We start from the raw sequence: 18,504 nt of genomic DNA, 5'->3' as shown, positions 1-18,504 counted from the left end.
TTCAGATGGCTCCAAACAGCCAATTGCTTTAGCATAAAAAACTCTCACTTCACCTTAGCAATATTATTCTCAGGTGGAAATAGAGGCTCTTCCTCCTATGTCTTAAAAAAGTTTTGTGTGTAGTAAAACTTCATTTAAATGCCAACCATAAACCCTGAGTTTCCCCATTTAGCCCATCAGCGTTCTTACCAGACAACGCCATGGATGTTCACTGTCTTCAGTGTTGGGCCCTGTTCTTCTACTGGTACAATTATGAGGTCCATTTTTATCGCATATTGCAACATGTGAACACATATGTTCTGTCCTGGCTCCCCAAGGCCCTCACCCTTCACGACCAGGAGGAACTACTTTGTTTTCAAGTGGATTTGGGAGTGAGGCACATGGAGGATGACTTCTCCATCACCAGTTCCCGTATTTCCTCTGGTGTGGTGGTGGGCCCGATGTTCCAGCTGGTCACACGCACAATACAACATGGGTGGCCTGACCGTCTGCGCTTTGGAATTTTTATCGATTGTGCTATCACCTCTGATTCTTGGATGGCATTATTCCCCTTTCAAAGGACGAGTTTGCTCCTCGTGTAGTGGATGCAGTGGCTCTGTGGCAGAAAGTCCTCCGTTTATTACACCATGGTCCTTGGGGGGACCTCTCATACAAAACTGTTAGTGCACTGTCAAGTGTTCTGGCTGGGCACTGATCAGGAGATGGAACACTTTGTCATGGCCTGCCTTAAGTGTTTGGGTCAGCAGATGGTGTATCACTGTTTTCTCACCATTGCTGGCCCCTACACAACCTTGGGAAAGAATCCATATTGATATCTCTTTTTCTAGACACTTTCTGATTATTGGCAACTGATGCTGTTTCTCATTTTCCTTACGTAATTTGTTGTTAATCTGCGACGTCAGATGGGACTGTCAAGGCCCTGTCGAAGACATTTTGCATAGAAAACCCAGGCAGCACTACACCAGTAACACCTGATGTGGATAGCATCTTCTCTGAATGGTCTGAAGCTGAGGTCTATCTTTCCATGTCTTGTACTAATCTTTTCACCTCTATATAAACTATTACAACCAAAATCCTCTATAATCCAATTTGCACATTCCAGCCTTGGTCTGTTTCTATAACTCTTCCTCTGTTACACTAAAAGTATAGTTATGTCATACTGTATGGGATGAGAAGGAAAGACTCTTTCCTTTTCATCCCGTATGGTAAGTCTCCCCTGACCCATGGTTCTGGGTCACTTTCCCAAAATCTGTCTCTTTTCCTAGACCTCTCCAATCCTTTTCCTTTGCCCTTCTTCCTTCCCCTTCAACTCCTCTGCTTGAAGAAGGAGCCACTGGCTCCGAAAGCTTGCTAATCACAACAGTCTTTTATGTGTGTGTGTTCTGCTGCCACTTGGTGAGTAGATTTTTTAGTATATAGTAAAATAATTTTATCAATAATTGATTGTTTTTGCTGTTATATGATTTAGTGGACTACTATTAATAACTTTTCATGTGGAAAGTCCCTGAATACACATTAGATGGCCTCCATTACACATACTGGTAGAGAATTTCTGTGATGATGCTGTTCTTGGGAATGAGAACTCTTCTTCTAGCTCTTGGCAGTGAAACGTTTCCAGAGAGGTGTGTTTTATGAATAATGATCATCACTCCAGAAAACATTGTGTATATAGGTCTCTATATAGGGATAGATCTTATGATGACCTTAAATGTAACACTGAGATCAATACAATGAATACTGCTGACATGTGTGACTCACAAGGGAACCTCCCCATCGCACCCCCCACAGATTTAGTTATAAGTTGTCACAGTGGATAGGCCTTGAAAAACTGAACACAGATCAATCAAGAAAACAGGAAGAAGTTGTGTGGAACTGTGAAAAAAATAAGCAAAATATACAAACTGAGTAATCCATGTGCAAGATAGGCAACATCAAGGACAGAGTGAGCTCAGGAGCGCCGTGGTCCCGTGGTTAGCGTGAGTAGGTGCAGAACGAGAGGTCCTAGGTTCAAGTCTTCCCTCGAGTGAAAAGTTTATTTTTATATTTTCAGACAATTATTATCTGTTCGTCCGTCCGAAGCTGCACAGGTACACAGAGCAGTATTGTTTACATGATTGTGATCATGTGTCAATTATCAAAGTTCAGGCACTCACACATAATCAACTTCGCTCTCCAAAATTCCAGGACATGTTCAGATTTGCTTGGACATATGCAGGGTTTGATGCTCTACACACGGAAAAATTTGAAAACGTTAAAAACACATGTTTTAACAGAGCACAGGGAAAACTGTGTGACTGTGAAACTGTTGCATTCATTTGTTGCAGTATATGTGACAAACTCTTATCACATCCACAAGAAAACCTAAATCGGGCAAGGTACAAGAATCTTTTTACCCATTCGCCAAGTGTACAAGTTAGGTGGGTCAACAACATTTTCCTGTCATGTGACACACATGCCATCACCAATGTCATATAAAATATAGCAGATGTGTTTTCCTGTGGAGGAATCAGTTGACCTATGACCTAGCAATCAAATGTCTTCAGTTCCCATTGGAGAGGCACATCCTTTCGTCTACTACTCGCAGGGTTTTGCGGTGCAGTCGCAAAACACAGGCACTAAACTTATTACAGTGAACAGAGACGTCAATGAACGAACGGACAGATCATAACTTTTTGAAAATAAAGAAAGTAATCTCTTCACTCAAGGGAATGCTTGAACAAAGGACCTCTCGTTCCGCAGTGGCTCCCACTAACCACAGGACCACGGCGCTCTTGAGCTCACACGCTACTTGATGTTGCCTATCTTGCACATGGACTACTCAGTTTGTATATTTTGCTTATTTTTTTCATAGCTCCACACAACTTCTTCCTGTTTTCTTAATTGATCTGTGTTCAGTTTTTCAAGGCCTATCCACTGTGCCAACTTACAACTAAATCTGGGGGGGGGGGGGGGGGGGGGGGGGCAATGGGGAGGTTCCCTTGTCAGAAAACCAGAAACCTGTTGGGTAAGCAGTGTCTTAACTTAGCAGGGGATATGGTATCATGAGTGCTGACGTAAGCTGTCGTCACCACACCTGTTGGCAAAGTGGTTGCAAGAAGATCGATAAAAAGGTGCTGAATCAAGCATGTCTATCACAAGAGATGCCAAAGACAGACACGCAAGCAACACCCTCTCGACTGCCACTGCGGACCGGAGGCCCCAGTCGGTTACAGTCACCCAGCCCATCGGTGTCCTAGCCAGTCGCAGACTGCCGCAGTCATGGAATAGTCACTATTCTAGTTGGCGTCTGTCAGTACACATCACCAGCTATGAGAGTGTAGTGTTTATAGTGGGAATTGTACTTCACCAGCAGTGAGGCTAACGTGGACTATTACAGAAGAGCTTGTACACAATGACTTGCTTAAAAATACGTAACTTAATTGTTCATATAATAGAGGGAAACATTCCACATGGGAAAAAATATATCTAAAAACAAAGATGATGTGACTTACCAAACGAAAGCGCTGGCACGTCGATAGACACACAAACAAACACAAACATACACACAAAATTCTAGCTTTCGCAACCAACGGTTGCCTCGTCAGGAAAGAGGGAAGGAGAGGGAAAGACGAAAGGATTTGGGTTTTAAGGGAGAGGGTAAAGAGTCATTCCAATTCCGGGAGTGGAAAGACTTACCTTAGGAGGAAAAAAGGACAGGTATACACTCGCATACACACACATATCCATCCACACATATACAGACACAAGCAGACATATACAGAGGCAAAGAGTTTCAAACTCTTTGCCTCTGTATATGTCTGCTTGTGTCTGTATATGTGTGGATGGATATGTGTGTGTATGCGAGTGTATACCTGTCCTTTTTTCCTCCTAAGGTAAGTCTTTCCACTCCCGGGATTGGAATGACTCCTTACCCTCTCCCTTAAAACCCAAATCCTTTCGTCTTTCCCTCTCCTTCCCTCTTTCCTGATGAGGCAACCGTTGGTTGCGAAAGCTAGAATTTTGTGTGTATGTTTGTGTTTGTTTGTGTGTCTATCGACGTGCCAGCGCTTTTGTTTGGTAAGTCACATCATCTTTCGTTTGGTAAGTCACATCATCTTTGTTTTTAGATATAACTTAATTGTTCTTATGAATAAAGAACCCTGTTAATAAATATGTGCAGTTGTGTTGTAGAGAGAGGATACCAGCCACCAAACAACGTCCTCTCCTTGCTTCCTATGGTACAATACTCTACAGAGGCAACAACGACACAAAACCTTGTATGAAAAGATAAAAACAGTGTTGGAAGTTTAACGGCAGATAACATATGAAAGCTACGGTTTGACAAAGAACTTCAGTACAACTGCCATTGTTTTCTCAGAGTTAGTGTAGAATCAAAAGTTGGCATGTGTGGAATCACATTTCGTTATATAAATGTGTCCTGCCGAAATACATTGTATTTCTGAAAAGACAACCTAATAAAGGTGTAGTAAAACAGTCAAATGCATTACAATTATTTTATAATGTCTGGTAATGTATGCGTAGAACAATATCCCATTTCTGTTTTTCTCACGCAGCAATTTCTCTCTCATATTCGATTTCTTCCAGTTTTTTTTCTTTTTTTTCATTTGATGATTTTCTGTCTTTTAATTATCTCCAAGCATGCTGTATCATGCTACATATTCATGGATTCACATATCTCAGTGGTCTAAATAAGTATTTAGAGAGAGAAGTTTTCAGAACATACAATGGCAGACAAAAAAGGCATGGATCAGAGTGAAACTGATGGAATGACAAACACATGTATGTAGATGCTGCAATAAAACTTTTATTTTCACTTTGAAATGTTTCGTCTTGCAGCATGAGAGAAATACACAATAAAAGAGAAAAATTCCAAATTCAATAAGAGCTACAACAATGCATAAACACTTCCCCATTGTTTCTAGTGAACAGTAGATATAAACATTTTTACAAATCAATAACAATTTTGTCGGTATGGTCATTTTCAACAACAAGTATATTAATATCTGTTTTATAAATACAAATGCGTTTTTATTACAGCATGTAAAAGGTGTCTGAATTTAAAAAAATGAATATTTATCGACTAATCTTTGCTGGATATCTTTCTCCATGCTTTTTCTCCAATGCTAACATCACTTACCATGATATAAAGCATTGATTTTCAAATGGCTCATAGTTTGTGGTCACAGTCCAAAAATGCATGTTTTGCACAATGTATGAACTTTTTGAAGTCCTCAGTTTTAAAAAGCAACAATCTGGTCCATTTTCAGTCAAAAGACAACATTAATCTCATCGTTATGCACACAGCTAGCAGATTTTTTTCTGTATTTCTGAATTTTACAAAATATGAAACAGTGGATAAAAAATGTTTTGTAAAATATAGATGAAAAACATACGACAAAAACATGTTTTAGGTAGTCAACCATCAATAAAATGTGCACTGACTGACTCCTTTACTCTGCTTACAGCAATTTTATTCACTACACACTGTTTTTAGGTAATGAGTGATTCTTTTCATTCCATTAATCTTAACTATTTCATAACGAATTGCTTCTTTCATTAACTGAGAATGGCAGTCAGTTTACCAAAACATTTAAAATAATAAAAAAAAACTGTGAAACTAGTCTTCTACAAACACAAATTCTACAAAAGGAATCTCCAAAGCTATAAGTAATTATGTTATTACTTACTCTGTTGATTCTATTACTGGTGTAGTAGGCATGATCATGAAGATGCAGTTCGTTAAAATTGTTGTGATGATAAAAAGTGAAAATAAGGGATGAACCAAAATATATATAGCAACTCTTCGAATAGGATTGAAAGGATCCAGAATCCACAAGGCATCTGTTGCACTGAATCGGAAAATATCCTTTCCTTTACTAACCACTACGAATGTCTGCAAAAAGAAAAATGAACTGTTATATTAGTACAATTGTTATAAGTGAAAGTAAAAGTAATACCTAAAAACAAAGATGATGTGACTTACCAAATGAAAGTGCTGGCAGGTCGACAGACACACAAACGAACACAAACATACACACAAAATTCAAGCTTTCGCAACAAACTGTTGCCTCATCAGGAAAGAGGGAAGGAGAGGGACAGACGAAAGGATGTGGGTTTTAAGGGAGAGGGTAAGGAGTCATTCCAGTCCCGGGAGCGGAAAGACTTACCTTAGGGGGAAAAAAGGACGGGTATACACTCGCACACACACACATATGTCTGCTTGTGTCTGTATATGTGTGGATGGATACGTGTGTGTGTGCGAGTGTATACCCGTCCTTTTTTCCCCCTAAGGTAAGTCTTTCCGCTCCCGGGACTGGAATGACTCCTTACCCTCTCCCTTAAAACCCACATCCTTTCGTCTGTCCCTCTCCTTCCCTCTTTCCTGATGAGGCAACAGTTTGTTGCGAAAGCTTGAATTTTGTGTGTATGTTTGTGTTCGTTTGTGTGTCTGTCGACCTGCCAGCACTTTCATTTGGTAAGTCACATCATCTTTGTTTTTAGGTATAAAAGTAATACCTGTCGTATCTAATTTTGAAATAAAGTTATAGTAATCTCTGGTCTATAAACACAACAAGAAAAATTGTCTCAAAATAAAAATAAGTTTGGAAAGTTCTTACATCTCAAAATCACTTGCCATAGCAATACATCAGTAATTTATCAGCTCCAATATATTTTCATGAGGTATTGCACCACAGCTTGTTGATCTTTGAAAAATGTTAAGATTACTGCCTGGAGCTGCTGATAAAATCTGGAGCTGCTGATAAAATCTTTATTGATTGGCGACTCCATGTTGTCTTGTGCACTACGACCAGATAACAGGTATACTTGAAAAAAGAGACAGCATTGGTCGTATATGTGATTGCCGTAAGCTTAGTGACAACAGTGCATCCTAATTTAAGTTATACAATATAGCACTGAAGATGGTAACTCAGTGACAGAAAATCGATTTTGCGATAGTAAAAAATATACGACCAATGCTGTCTCTTTTTTCAAGATAAAATCTTTATTTAAACAACCAATTTCAGTAGGCTAACCATCGTCAGATTCTTAAAAGCATTTACACCACTGTATTAGACAAATATAAAATTGCTGATGTCACATAATAAAACCATGAATTTGTCACAGTTGCTTGGTTCTATGAGGTATACATTCAATCACAGCATAAACGATTAATGCTGATTTAACTTCAAAGAGCATACTGCCTGGCACAGTTTCTATACTGATGATGTAATCTATTGATTGGCGACTCCATGTAATCTATATTATGATGTGACAACAATGAAAAATTCTTGGTTTTATTAACCAATGTCAAGATTTTATATTTGCCTTTATGATTACGTAAAAGCTTTTAAGACCATAATGATGATCTGCTGACTTAAACTGGTGGTTCAAACAATGATTTTATCAATAGCTAAAGGCGATAATCATGTCATTCTCCAATTATCAGTACAAATTTCATTCAATTTTTAATATGATGATTTATTTTGTACTTACTTTGCACCAAGATATTCTGCATGCTATCAATTATCAAAGAATATATATAAAACATATTTTTGTTTCCAATTCAGGATAGCTTCATTTATCTTCACTCACATTCCTACTTTTCAGTTCTCACTCTCTAAATTAGGTCAAATTCAGGGTGTAAATGAGAGTTAGAACTTACAGTTGACATTGTATCTTTTCAGGGTGTAAATGAGAGTTAGAACTTACAGTTGACATTGTATCTTTTTGGGGTTTAAAAAGTAATGAATCAAAAGCTACAATTATAATGACTATTTGACTAGACATTAACATTATCTGCTATTCATAAATCAATGGGATCTGAGAGAATTGCTTGTATTATAACGCCAGCAGCAAGTGACTTATCCAGGATTGAAAGTATTAATTTTGTAGAGAAATTCATAGTTCAGAGAACAGCTTTTCCCCATGTTTTCTTGTTTTCTTCTTTTAATATGCATCAAAGTGAGGAGCTGTCAGTAAACAAATATAATTCCTTCCTGCGTACCCGCTGGTTATGGTAGAAACTATCAATATCCTCAAGAGGGGTGGAGGCAAGTTCTGCTGGGAAACCTCCCTGGAGCCGAACGGGCAGCGGTGCACCCTGCTCCAGTGTTGGATCTGGCTGTGGCCCTTCATCTTCGTCCTCGTCCTCATACCGAACCTGAAAACACAGTATTAAATAATACTTACACATATAAAGAGAATAATTGTGGCATCACAAGAACATAATGTAGATGTTTTTTGGTCTATGTAAAAACACTATGTATACATGCGCTATGGTCTATTTCATTCAGAATCTAACACACACATCAGGTGTAGTTAAAATCTATTCAAATATGTGGCATAAGGCTGCAAATAAGCAAGACAGTCTACAGCAGACTTCTTAAGGATATTATTTGAACATATGATGCATAAAAAGTAAGTTATTGTACCATACTCTACAAATCCTTTTCCCTCTCATTTTTTTCTTTGCAATATTGTTACACGTGGTGGAAAGTGCAAAGCTTTATCATGCTCGGAGAAAATGAAAATTTACTGTGTTCACACTTTCAGTTTCTATCTAAACTAAGCCTATATGTGTCGCATGTTAGCAATCATTCTGATTGTTACTATGTTGCTGCTGTTCTTTCATTTTACTTTTACATTTTGTCATTACCTTTTAAGCTGATTGATAACTCTTCCATCAGACTACTTGTTCTGCTTCACAAATCAGTTTCTCCATTAAAAACCAGAAGCATTCAGCCATTATCTATAGACCTTTATCTGTATACTGTGCCTCTTTCACACAGACTTGGATTTTATTTAATTAAATTCCTTGCAGAAGGAAAATCTTTTTAAAAATAATTTTTAATTGTTTGCACCATGTTGCATAACTTCATTAGATTTTCATGATACCTATCAGCTATCAATTTGGTTTCTAACTTTTCTCAATGTTATGGTTCCTTTCCCACATATAATGTACAGGTACTGCTACACACATTATGTGAAACTTTGGTCAGAAAGGACACAGAGTAAAATCAAAACTACTGTTTCAAACACTGCTCCTATATAGTGGATGAATTTATGAATGTAAGTCTTTAATAACAAAGTTTCATGTTGCATATAAATCAATGTGTATTTTTCAACATTTCATAAACTTTTATGCAAATTATTAGTCATTCATTTGGTTGCTGTAATTACAGTTTCTTAATATGAGTTATTTCTAATTAGAATTACTTAATACTTGTATAGTATATAAGAAATATTTCTCTCAGAAATGCCCAAAATTTTAATGAAAACACATGACTCACTGTGACTTTTGAGGATTTCTTGACACATCTGTTGCAAATACACTTCTCAGACCTGCACTAGATAATATTGTGCAAATCCTACAATACTTCATTGATACAACCGTTCAACATCTTTAGTTGGTGGTAGCTGCTTGTCATTCCTGCAAGATGCACAATTATCATAAATCGTATCTTCCAGCAGTGATAACAGCTATTACCACAACCATCACCTGAAGATGTCAAACAGTAGTATTGATGAGTCATGGGATTTGCAAATATTATCCAGCAGCAAACCCAGGAAGGGTATTTGCATATGACTCACTATTAACAAAACCCATTTCAATAAATCCTTTCAAATATAATAGAGGGAAACATTCCACGTGGGAAAAATATATTTAAAAAGAAAGATGATGAGACTTACCAAACAAAAGCGCTGGCAGGTCGATAGACACACAAACATACACACAAAATCTAGCTTTCGCAACCAATGGTTGCCTCGTCAGGAAAGAGGGAAGGAGAGGGAAAGACAAAAGGATTTGGGTTTTAAGGGAGAGGGTAAGGAGTCATTCCAATCCCGGGAGCGGAAAGACTTACCTTAGGGGGAAAAAAGGACAGGTATACACTCGCACACACACACATATCCATCCTCATATACACAGACACAAGCAGACCTGCTTGTGTCTGTGTATATGAGGATGGATATGTGTGTGTGTGCGAGTGTATACCTGTCCTTTTTTCCCCCTAAGGTAAGTCTTTCCGCTCCCGGGATTGGAATGACTCCTTACCCTCTCCCTTAAAACCCAAATCCTTTTGTCTTTCCCTCTCCTTCCCTCTTTCCTGACGAGGCAACCATTGGTTGCGAAAGCTAGATTTTGTGTGTATGTTTGTGTGTCTATCGACCTGCCAGCGCTTTTGTTTGGTAAGTCTCATCATCTTTCTTTTTAAATCCTTTCAAATAAGTTAACGTATTTAGGGTAACAAGCACCAACCAGGAGTAAGTGAAACTAAAGTAGTAAGTTACTAAAGGAGAAGGAAATGAGCGACTTCCATTCAATAGTACTGAACTAAAGGAGCAAATTACTAAAGGAGTAAATTTTTCATTTACTTCCAAAGTAAATTTATTTACTCCATTACTGGTGGAGAGCACCATTGAAGATTACGCTACTACGTTAGTAACTTAAGGAGGAAATAAGGCCAAAATTTACTCCTAGGCAGTAGTAGGAGTAAAGGCAGAGAGCAAGGTGCGATCTTTGAATTCTGTGTTTTAAGTGTTGAATTCTATGGATTACCTGGACTACAAAGAATATATGTAGATGGAGGAAGAGGTGAACATCACAAGAATGAGCGTTGTAATGCAGAGAAGAGACTCATTCGTGATGTATAGTGACAGTGATTTCAAAGAGCACTTTGGATTTCGTAAGGAATCTTTTGAGTTGCTGCTTGGTATGCTGGAGCCGTTACTGCAGCATAATTCTGACAGGCACCCTGCTTTGTCTCCTCTGCTGCAACTTCTTTGTGAACTGCGAATCTTTGCACAGGTACTTATTAAATTGTAGCAGGGAATCTCATTAATTTCCATCATACTTCTGCTGGAAGAGCTTTTAACAGTGTGATAAACAGTTTAATTGCCTTAAGGCCACTGTACGTAACTGTGCCACAGAGCCAAGAAAATTATCAAAGAACAAAAGGGAATTTTATTGAACTGGTGGCTTCTCAAATGTCATAGGGGCCATAGAATGTGTACATATCCCCATACTTTGTCCTCCTGGAGTACAAGCAGAACAACACAGAAATCGCAAGAATTTCTTTTCCATCAATACACAAAACATCTATGATGCCAATATGAAGATTTTGAATGTGGTAAGCCATTGGTTATGTTCCATGCATGATGCATGCATTTGGAACAACAGTAGAGTTGCTGCAGAATTTGTAAATGGACAATATGATGGGTTGCTTGTTGTAGATAGGGGATATGCTCTGCCCAAACATCTTATGACGCCTGTGTTCCGAGCCCACACAGGAGCCGAACAGCGCTGCAATAGAGTCCGTATGCCTACAAGATGTGTAATAGAGCAAGAGTTCGGTGTTTGGAAGAAAAGTTTACAGATTCTTACCGAAATAATGCAATTTAAACCAAACTAGTGTGGGATTGTTATTATGGCTGCTGCAGTTCTACACAACTTTGGAATAGAAGTTTCACTCTGATGCTGTGGAGTTGAATGACATTGAACTATATGCATTTCAACCAGAAGCAGATGCTGTAGGCCAAGCTTTCAGAAGGTCTAATATACATAATTAACACTGTACCTAGTTTGCTAGTAAAATTAATAGTGTAAAGACTTTTCCTTCTTAAATGAATAAGTAGGCCACCAGATTGTCACTACTGCTGTGAAAAGTGATTCATTTTATTTATGTGTAATTTTATAGTTATGTTATTTTTTTCTTCTTTTTAGGTAGGGGATTAACATTACCATTTTATTTCTTAATTGAGTATACAAAGTAAAACAATGTTTCGATTATTTCTCAAAAAAAGTCTTATTTTATAATATTGCAAATTCGGATAAAATTTAGAATGTGGTATTAACAAAAATTAGTACCAATGCTGAAATGATAAACAAAAATATTATGCCATACAAGAAATATCAAAATATTAACCATTTGAAAAAAATTCAAGGAAATAAAAGATGTTTTATACATATGAATATTTTCTTATTCATTAACAAAAACCCACATTTCTCAAACACACTGGCTGAAGAATTGGAACCTGAAGTTTGCTCCATTACATTCTTGAACTTATTCATAATTTCCATTTTAAGGTTATGCACTTGTTCCATGATTTCTCTTTGTCTTTCTATTAATAACATTTTGCATTGTATTCCTCTTGTATTAAACACATTTTTAAGGAATGAAGCTTGTATGCCTTTTTTCAACAACTCTCAGTTCTTCACTGCAACCGCATGTTCTCTACCTCATTTGCTGAGCACATCTTCCAATAAGCTCCTACCAGAGAATGCAGGGTGAGGTTCATGACAATGGGATAAAGTTCCACCTGCAATAGTTTCACTGCTACCTTCAGAGCAGTTATCATCATCGAAGTTGCTTGTAAGTATCACATTAACTTCAGATGGGTCATTGTTGTTAACTCCAGCTATCCCCTCGAAAACTTGTCGGATGAGATCAACAACCATTTGGCTTATATTGTTGATCTTTATCTCACCTACTCCACCGCCAGTTTGAAATTGTTCTTGATTACATTCAGCTTTCATTTTCTTTGCTTTCGCTTTCAGGTCCTTGCAAATTTTTTTAGGCTGGTCTTGTGATCTTTGTGTAAGAGCTCCTGTATTTTATTCAACGTGTATTTTTTCCCAAGCATCCTTTTTCCTTTTTAGCATGTTGACATCATGCTTTTTAGAGTCAACAGTAGATATGTACTTTTTCATCAGTTCAGCAAACTGCTCTTTTTCATTTTCTGGTATGCTTTTTGAACATCTCTTGGCTACCTCCATGTTGCTGCTAGCTTGTATCTCAAACTGGCACTTAAATTAATATGTGTCATCAACCAACAATGGATGTTGGTGGCTCAGATGGCCGGGTTAACAACAGATTTATTCATTAATAGCATGTTTCTTTTTCGTAGTACACAGAGCTTATCATTAATAGTACAATAGAATTTAGATTTTCCAATCTTAATAATTCAATTTAATAATCCTTTCTAGCTTCTAAAATCGTAGCAATGAACATAAATTATGCAAAAGGTGATGCAATAATGGCTGCCGACAATCAATATTTTCCGAGAGGGAACGTAATGCACGTGCCAGCAGTGCGCAGACACAGCTTACTTCTTTCGTAAAAAGGTGTTACTACTTTAATTACAACTAAGGAAGTAAATAGAAATGGAGCTCTCCAACAATTACTAAAAGAGTATATTGCTACAGAATTAATTTACTAAAGTAGTCCAGACTAAAGAAGTACGAGTTACTACAAGAGTAATTTATACCAGTTTGGTGCTCATCACCCTTAGTTTATATGTCCTCTATGAATCATCCAATATCTACATGTAACAACACACTGTTTGTATTCCAGAGTAAATAAAAAGAAGATAAAATTAAATGCTGACACTAATTAACCACATCCATTTATTTGCCCTTTCTGTTGTGTCAGAGATAGTGATCTCATTGCTTGCCAGCCGTCATTTCATTAAGATCTGAACACGGTTTCTCATTAATCCTTTGTTTCTCATTAATCCTTTCTGGTATCATGATTTGAGGTTATTACATCTACATACAAACTCTGCAAGCCACCATATGGTGCACAGCGGAGGGTACATTGCATCACCGCTAGTCATTTCCCTTCCTGTTCCACTCACAAATAAAGCAAGGGAAAAACAGCTGTACATATGCCTCTGTATGAGTCCTAACTTATGTTTGTGGTCCTTAAGCAAAATGTACATGAGCAGTAATGGGACTGTTACACTGTCAGCTCCCAATACTGGTTCTCTAAATTTTCCCAATGTTGTTTCTCAAAAAGAACATGCCCCCCCCCCCCCCCCCCCCTCCAGGGATTCCAATTTCAGTTCTCTATGCATCTCCATTAATGCTCACATGTTGATCGAACCTAACAGTAACAAATCTAGCAGCCTGGCTTCAAACTGCTTAAATATCTTCCTTTAATCTGACCTCATAGGGATCCCAAACACTCAAGCGCCACTAAAACACATTAGAGTTCTAAACACGGTCTCCTTTACAGATGAACCACACTTTCCTACAATTCTTCCAATAACCCAAAGTCAACCATTCAGCCCCACTACATTCCTTACATGCTCATTCCATTTCATATACTCTGCAACATTATGCCTAGATATTTAACTGGCATGACTCTGTCAAGTAGCACACTACTAATGCTGTAGTTGATCACCATGGGATTGTATTTTCTACTCATCTGCTTTAACATATACACTCCTGGAAATTGAAATAAGAACACCGTGAATTCATTGTCCCAGGAAGGGGAAACTTTATTGACACATTCCTGGGGTCAGATACATCACATGATTACACTGACAGAACCACAGGCACATAGACACAGGCAACAGAGCATGCACAATGTCGGCACTAGTACAGTGTATATCCACCTTTCGCAGCAATGCAGGCTGCTATTCTCCCATGGAGACGATCGTAGAGATGCTGGATGTAGTCCTGTGGAACGGCTTGCCATGCCATTTCCACCTGGCGCCTCAGTTGGACCAGCGTTCGTGCTGGACGTGCAGACCGCGTGAGACGACGCTTCATCCAGTCCCAAACATGCTCAATGGGGGACAGATCCAGAGATCTTGCTGGCCAGGGTAGTTGACTTACACCTTCTAGAGCACGTTGGGTGGCACGGGATACATGCGGACGTGCATTGTCCTGTTGGAACAGCAAGTTCCCTTGCCGGTCTAGGAATGGTAGAACGATGGGTTCGATGACGGTTTGGATGTACCGTGCACTATTCAGTGTCCCCTCGACGATCACCAGTGGTGTACGGCCAGTGTAGGAGATCGCTCCCCACACCATGATGCCGGGTGTTGGCCCTGTGTGCCTCGGTCGTATGCAGTCCTGATTGTGGCGCTCACCTGCACGGCGCCAAACACGCATACGACCATCATTGGCACCAAGGCAGAAGCGACTCTCATCGCTGAAGACGACACATCTCCATTCGTCCCTCCATTCACGCCTGTTGCGACACCACTGGAGGCGGGCTGCACGATGTTGGGGCGTGAGCGGAAGACGGCCTAACGGTGTGCGGGACCGTAGCCCAGCTTCATGGAGGCGGTTGCGAATGGTCCTCGCCAATACCCCAGGAGCAACAGTGTCCCTAATTTGCTGGGAAGTGGCGGTGCGGTCTCCTACAGCACTGCGTAGGATCCTACGGTCTTGGCGTGCATCCGTGCGTCGCTGCGGTCCGGTCCCAGGTCGACGGGCACGTGCACCTTCCGCCGACCACTGGCGACAACATCGATGTACTGTGGAGACCTCACGCCCCACGTGTTGAGTAATTCGGCGGTACGTCCACCCGGCCTCCCGCATGCCCACTATACGCCCTCGCTCAAAGTCCGTCAACTGCACATACGGTTCACGTCCACGCTGTCGCGGCATGCTACCAGTGTTAAAGACTGCGATGGAGCTCCGTATGCCACGGCAAACTGGCTGACACTGACGGCAGCGGTGCACAAATGCTGCGCAGCTAGCGCCATTCGACGGCCAACACCGCGGTTCCTGGTGTGTCTGCTGTGCCGTGCGTGTGATCATTGCTTGTACAGCCCTCTCGCAGTGTCCGGAGCAAGTATGGTGGGTCTGACACACCGGTGTCAATGTGTTCTTTTTTCCATTTCCAGGAGTGTATTTTTCTACATTTAGAGCTAGCTGCCATTCATCACATGAACTGGAAATTTTGTGTAGGTCATCTGGTATACTCCTACAGTCATACAATGACGACACCTTCCTGTACACCACAGCAAACAGCCACAGATTGCTGCTCACTCTGTCCATGAAATCATTTTTGTATAAAGTGAATACTAGCTGTCCTATCACACTTCTGTGGGGCACTCCTGATGATACCCTTGTCTCTGATGAGCATTCACAATCGACGACACCATACTGGGTCCCACTATTCAAGAATTCTTCAAGTCACTCACGTATCTGAGAACCTATTGTGTATGATCGTACCTTCATTAACAGCATGTTGTGGGGTACAATGTGAAGGACTTTTTGGAAATCTAGGAATATCAAATCTGCCTGCTACCCTATAATTCATAGTACATCACGTGAGGAAAGGAAAAGCTGACTTTCACAAGAGTGATGTCTGGAAAACTGTGCTGATTTATGAACAGAAGCTTTACAATCTCATGGAGCTTTATTATATTCAGACTGAGAATATGATCAAGAACTCTGCAGAAAACCAGTGTTAAGGATATTGGTCAGTAATTTTATGGGTCAGTTTTCTTATGCTTCTTACATACAGGAGTCACATGCACTTCTTTTCCAGTCACTTGGGACTTGGCATAGGACAAGAGATTTATGATAAATGCAGCCTAAGTATGGGGCCAAATGGAGGCAAACCCCATTTGGGATTCTATCTGGACCCGGGCAAGTTACTTGTTCTCAACTCTTTCAGTTGCTTATTACTGTATTCTAAATATATAAGACTGTGCAATGGTCTCAGACAATGATATGTTTATATGATCCTCCTGCATGAACGATTTCTTAAAGGCAAAATTTAAAACTTCAGGTTTAGTTTTCCTATCTTGTATTGGCAGTCAGCAACTGATTCTTTTTAGAGAAGGATCTTTTTCCCAGTACAAATTTGATGCTATATCTTTCTTGAATCTTCTTTGTTTACCTTGTCCACTTTTATGACAGAAAACTGATCCAGCTCATCAAGTGCCAGTTGTTTCATTTCCTAGTATAGGTCCCTCAATATATATCACCTGATCTAAAATGGCTACATGCCATTACTTTTGTTGATGTACATCTTTTAACTTCTTTTCAAGACAATATTCAATCCACTGAACTGCTCTTCCAAGTCTCTGACACAATAACATTGTCATTGGCAAGCCTCAAAATTTTTCATTCTTCCTGCAAAACTTTAACCCACTTCCGAATTTCTCCTTGATTTTCTTTACTGTTTCCTCAAACTACAGATTGAATAACACTGAGGATAAGCTACAATCTTGTCGGACTCCCTTCTCAACCACTGCTTTCCATGTCCTTTGACTCTTTTAGTTGCAGTCTGTTTTATGTTCAAATTGTACATTACCTTCCCCTTCCTGAATTTTATCCCTGCTACCTCTTAAATTTCAAAGTGTATTCCATTCAACATTTCCAAAAGCTTTCTCAAGTGCTATAAGTGTTAGTTTGCCTTTCTTCAACCTATATTTTAAGATAAATCATAGGGTCAAGTATTGCCTCATGAGTTCTTACATTTCTCCTCAACCCAAACTGATCTCCCATTAGTTTGTCTTCTTCCAGTTTTTCCATTCTTCTCTAAATAATTCATGTCAACATTTTGCAACCATGACCAGTTAAATTGACAGTCTGGTAATAGTCAAAACTGGAATCATTACACTGAAGTCAGATGGCATTTTACTTGTCTCATATATTTTGCACAGCAGTTGGAATAGTTTTGTCATAGCTGATCTAAAATGGCTACATGCCACTACTTTTGTTGATGTACATCTTTTTTTAACTACTTTTCAAGACAATATTCAATCCACTGAACTGCTCTTCCAAGTCTCTGACACAATAACATTGTCATTGGCAAGCCTCAAAATTTTTCATTCTTCCTGCAAAACTTTAACCCACTTCCCAAGGAAGGAAATGTCACGTGCTTTAGGGGCCTTGTTTCAAGTTAGGTATTTCAGTGATATGTCAAATTCTTCTCACAGCAGCATATCTCCAAACTCATCTTCATTTTATTCCTCTTCCCTTCCTATAATACTACCTTCAAATATACTTCCTTTATATAGCCCTTCATTGTTTAAAGGGTATTTCATTAGGGGCCAGCAAAAATTCAGCAGGACATGAGAATGCTCCACCAAACAATCTGATGTAGGGAACCTGGAGTCGGAAAAGCCAGCTTAAGGAGATAATAGGAGTAAAATTACTGTGCACTTTTTTATTTACAATAGTTACAGTTAACTGCAAATGCCATCAGTGACACAGTGAAAGTGCCATTTGTACTGTATCTTACAAAATGTGCTGAAACTTATGGCAATCAACCTCAAGCATGACATCAGCACACAAGATTCTGACACACCATGACAAATATGTGTGTTTTGAACCACATCACAGGCAGCTACGATCCTGTCAACTAATCCCATCTCTGTATTCACTGGGGTCTCATACACAAGGACTTAAGATGTCCCCATAAGAAATAATCAAGGGGATTCAGGTCAGGTGACCTCGCAGGCCATGGAATAAGATCTCCCCTTCCAATCTAGTCACCAGGAAATACAGCATAGAGATGGTTGCGGACATCCACACTGAAGTCAGGCGGTGCACATCATGTTGTATCCACATACTCTCATGAACAGCCAAGGCTACGTTCTCCAACAACTCAGGTAGAACTCTTTGCACAAACCTCAAGCACAGGTGGCCATTCAGATGGACAGGTGCAAGATATGGCCCAACGAGATTGTCACCTACAATGCCAGTCCAGGTATTCACAGCAAAACGTACTTGATGGTGTGACTGTACCATAG

At 39.4% G+C, this 18,504-nt stretch overlaps 1 protein-coding gene across 1 annotated transcript in view; it reads right to left on the bottom strand.

Annotated features, from left to right (window-relative positions):
* LOC126095773 (sodium channel protein para) overlaps window positions 1-18,504 on the bottom strand; it is a 923,047-nt gene that overhangs the window by 854,028 nt on the left and 50,515 nt on the right. Inside the window, exons 2-3 of the mRNA XM_049910580.1 lie at window positions 8,006-8,161; window positions 5,688-5,893 (exon numbers count right to left, since the gene is read on the bottom strand). Of these exons, the coding sequence (XP_049766537.1) occupies window positions 5,688-5,893; window positions 8,006-8,161 (362 nt within the window). The remainder of the gene's footprint in view (window positions 1-5,687; window positions 5,894-8,005; window positions 8,162-18,504) is intronic.

The sequence above is a fragment of the Schistocerca cancellata genome, chromosome 8 (genome assembly GCF_023864275.1).
Source record: "Schistocerca cancellata isolate TAMUIC-IGC-003103 chromosome 8, iqSchCanc2.1, whole genome shotgun sequence".
NCBI classification, from domain to species: domain Eukaryota; kingdom Metazoa; phylum Arthropoda; class Insecta; order Orthoptera; family Acrididae; genus Schistocerca; species Schistocerca cancellata.
The sequence above is the reverse complement of the archived record's forward strand: the minus strand, read 5'-3'. Positions and strand labels throughout refer to the sequence as shown.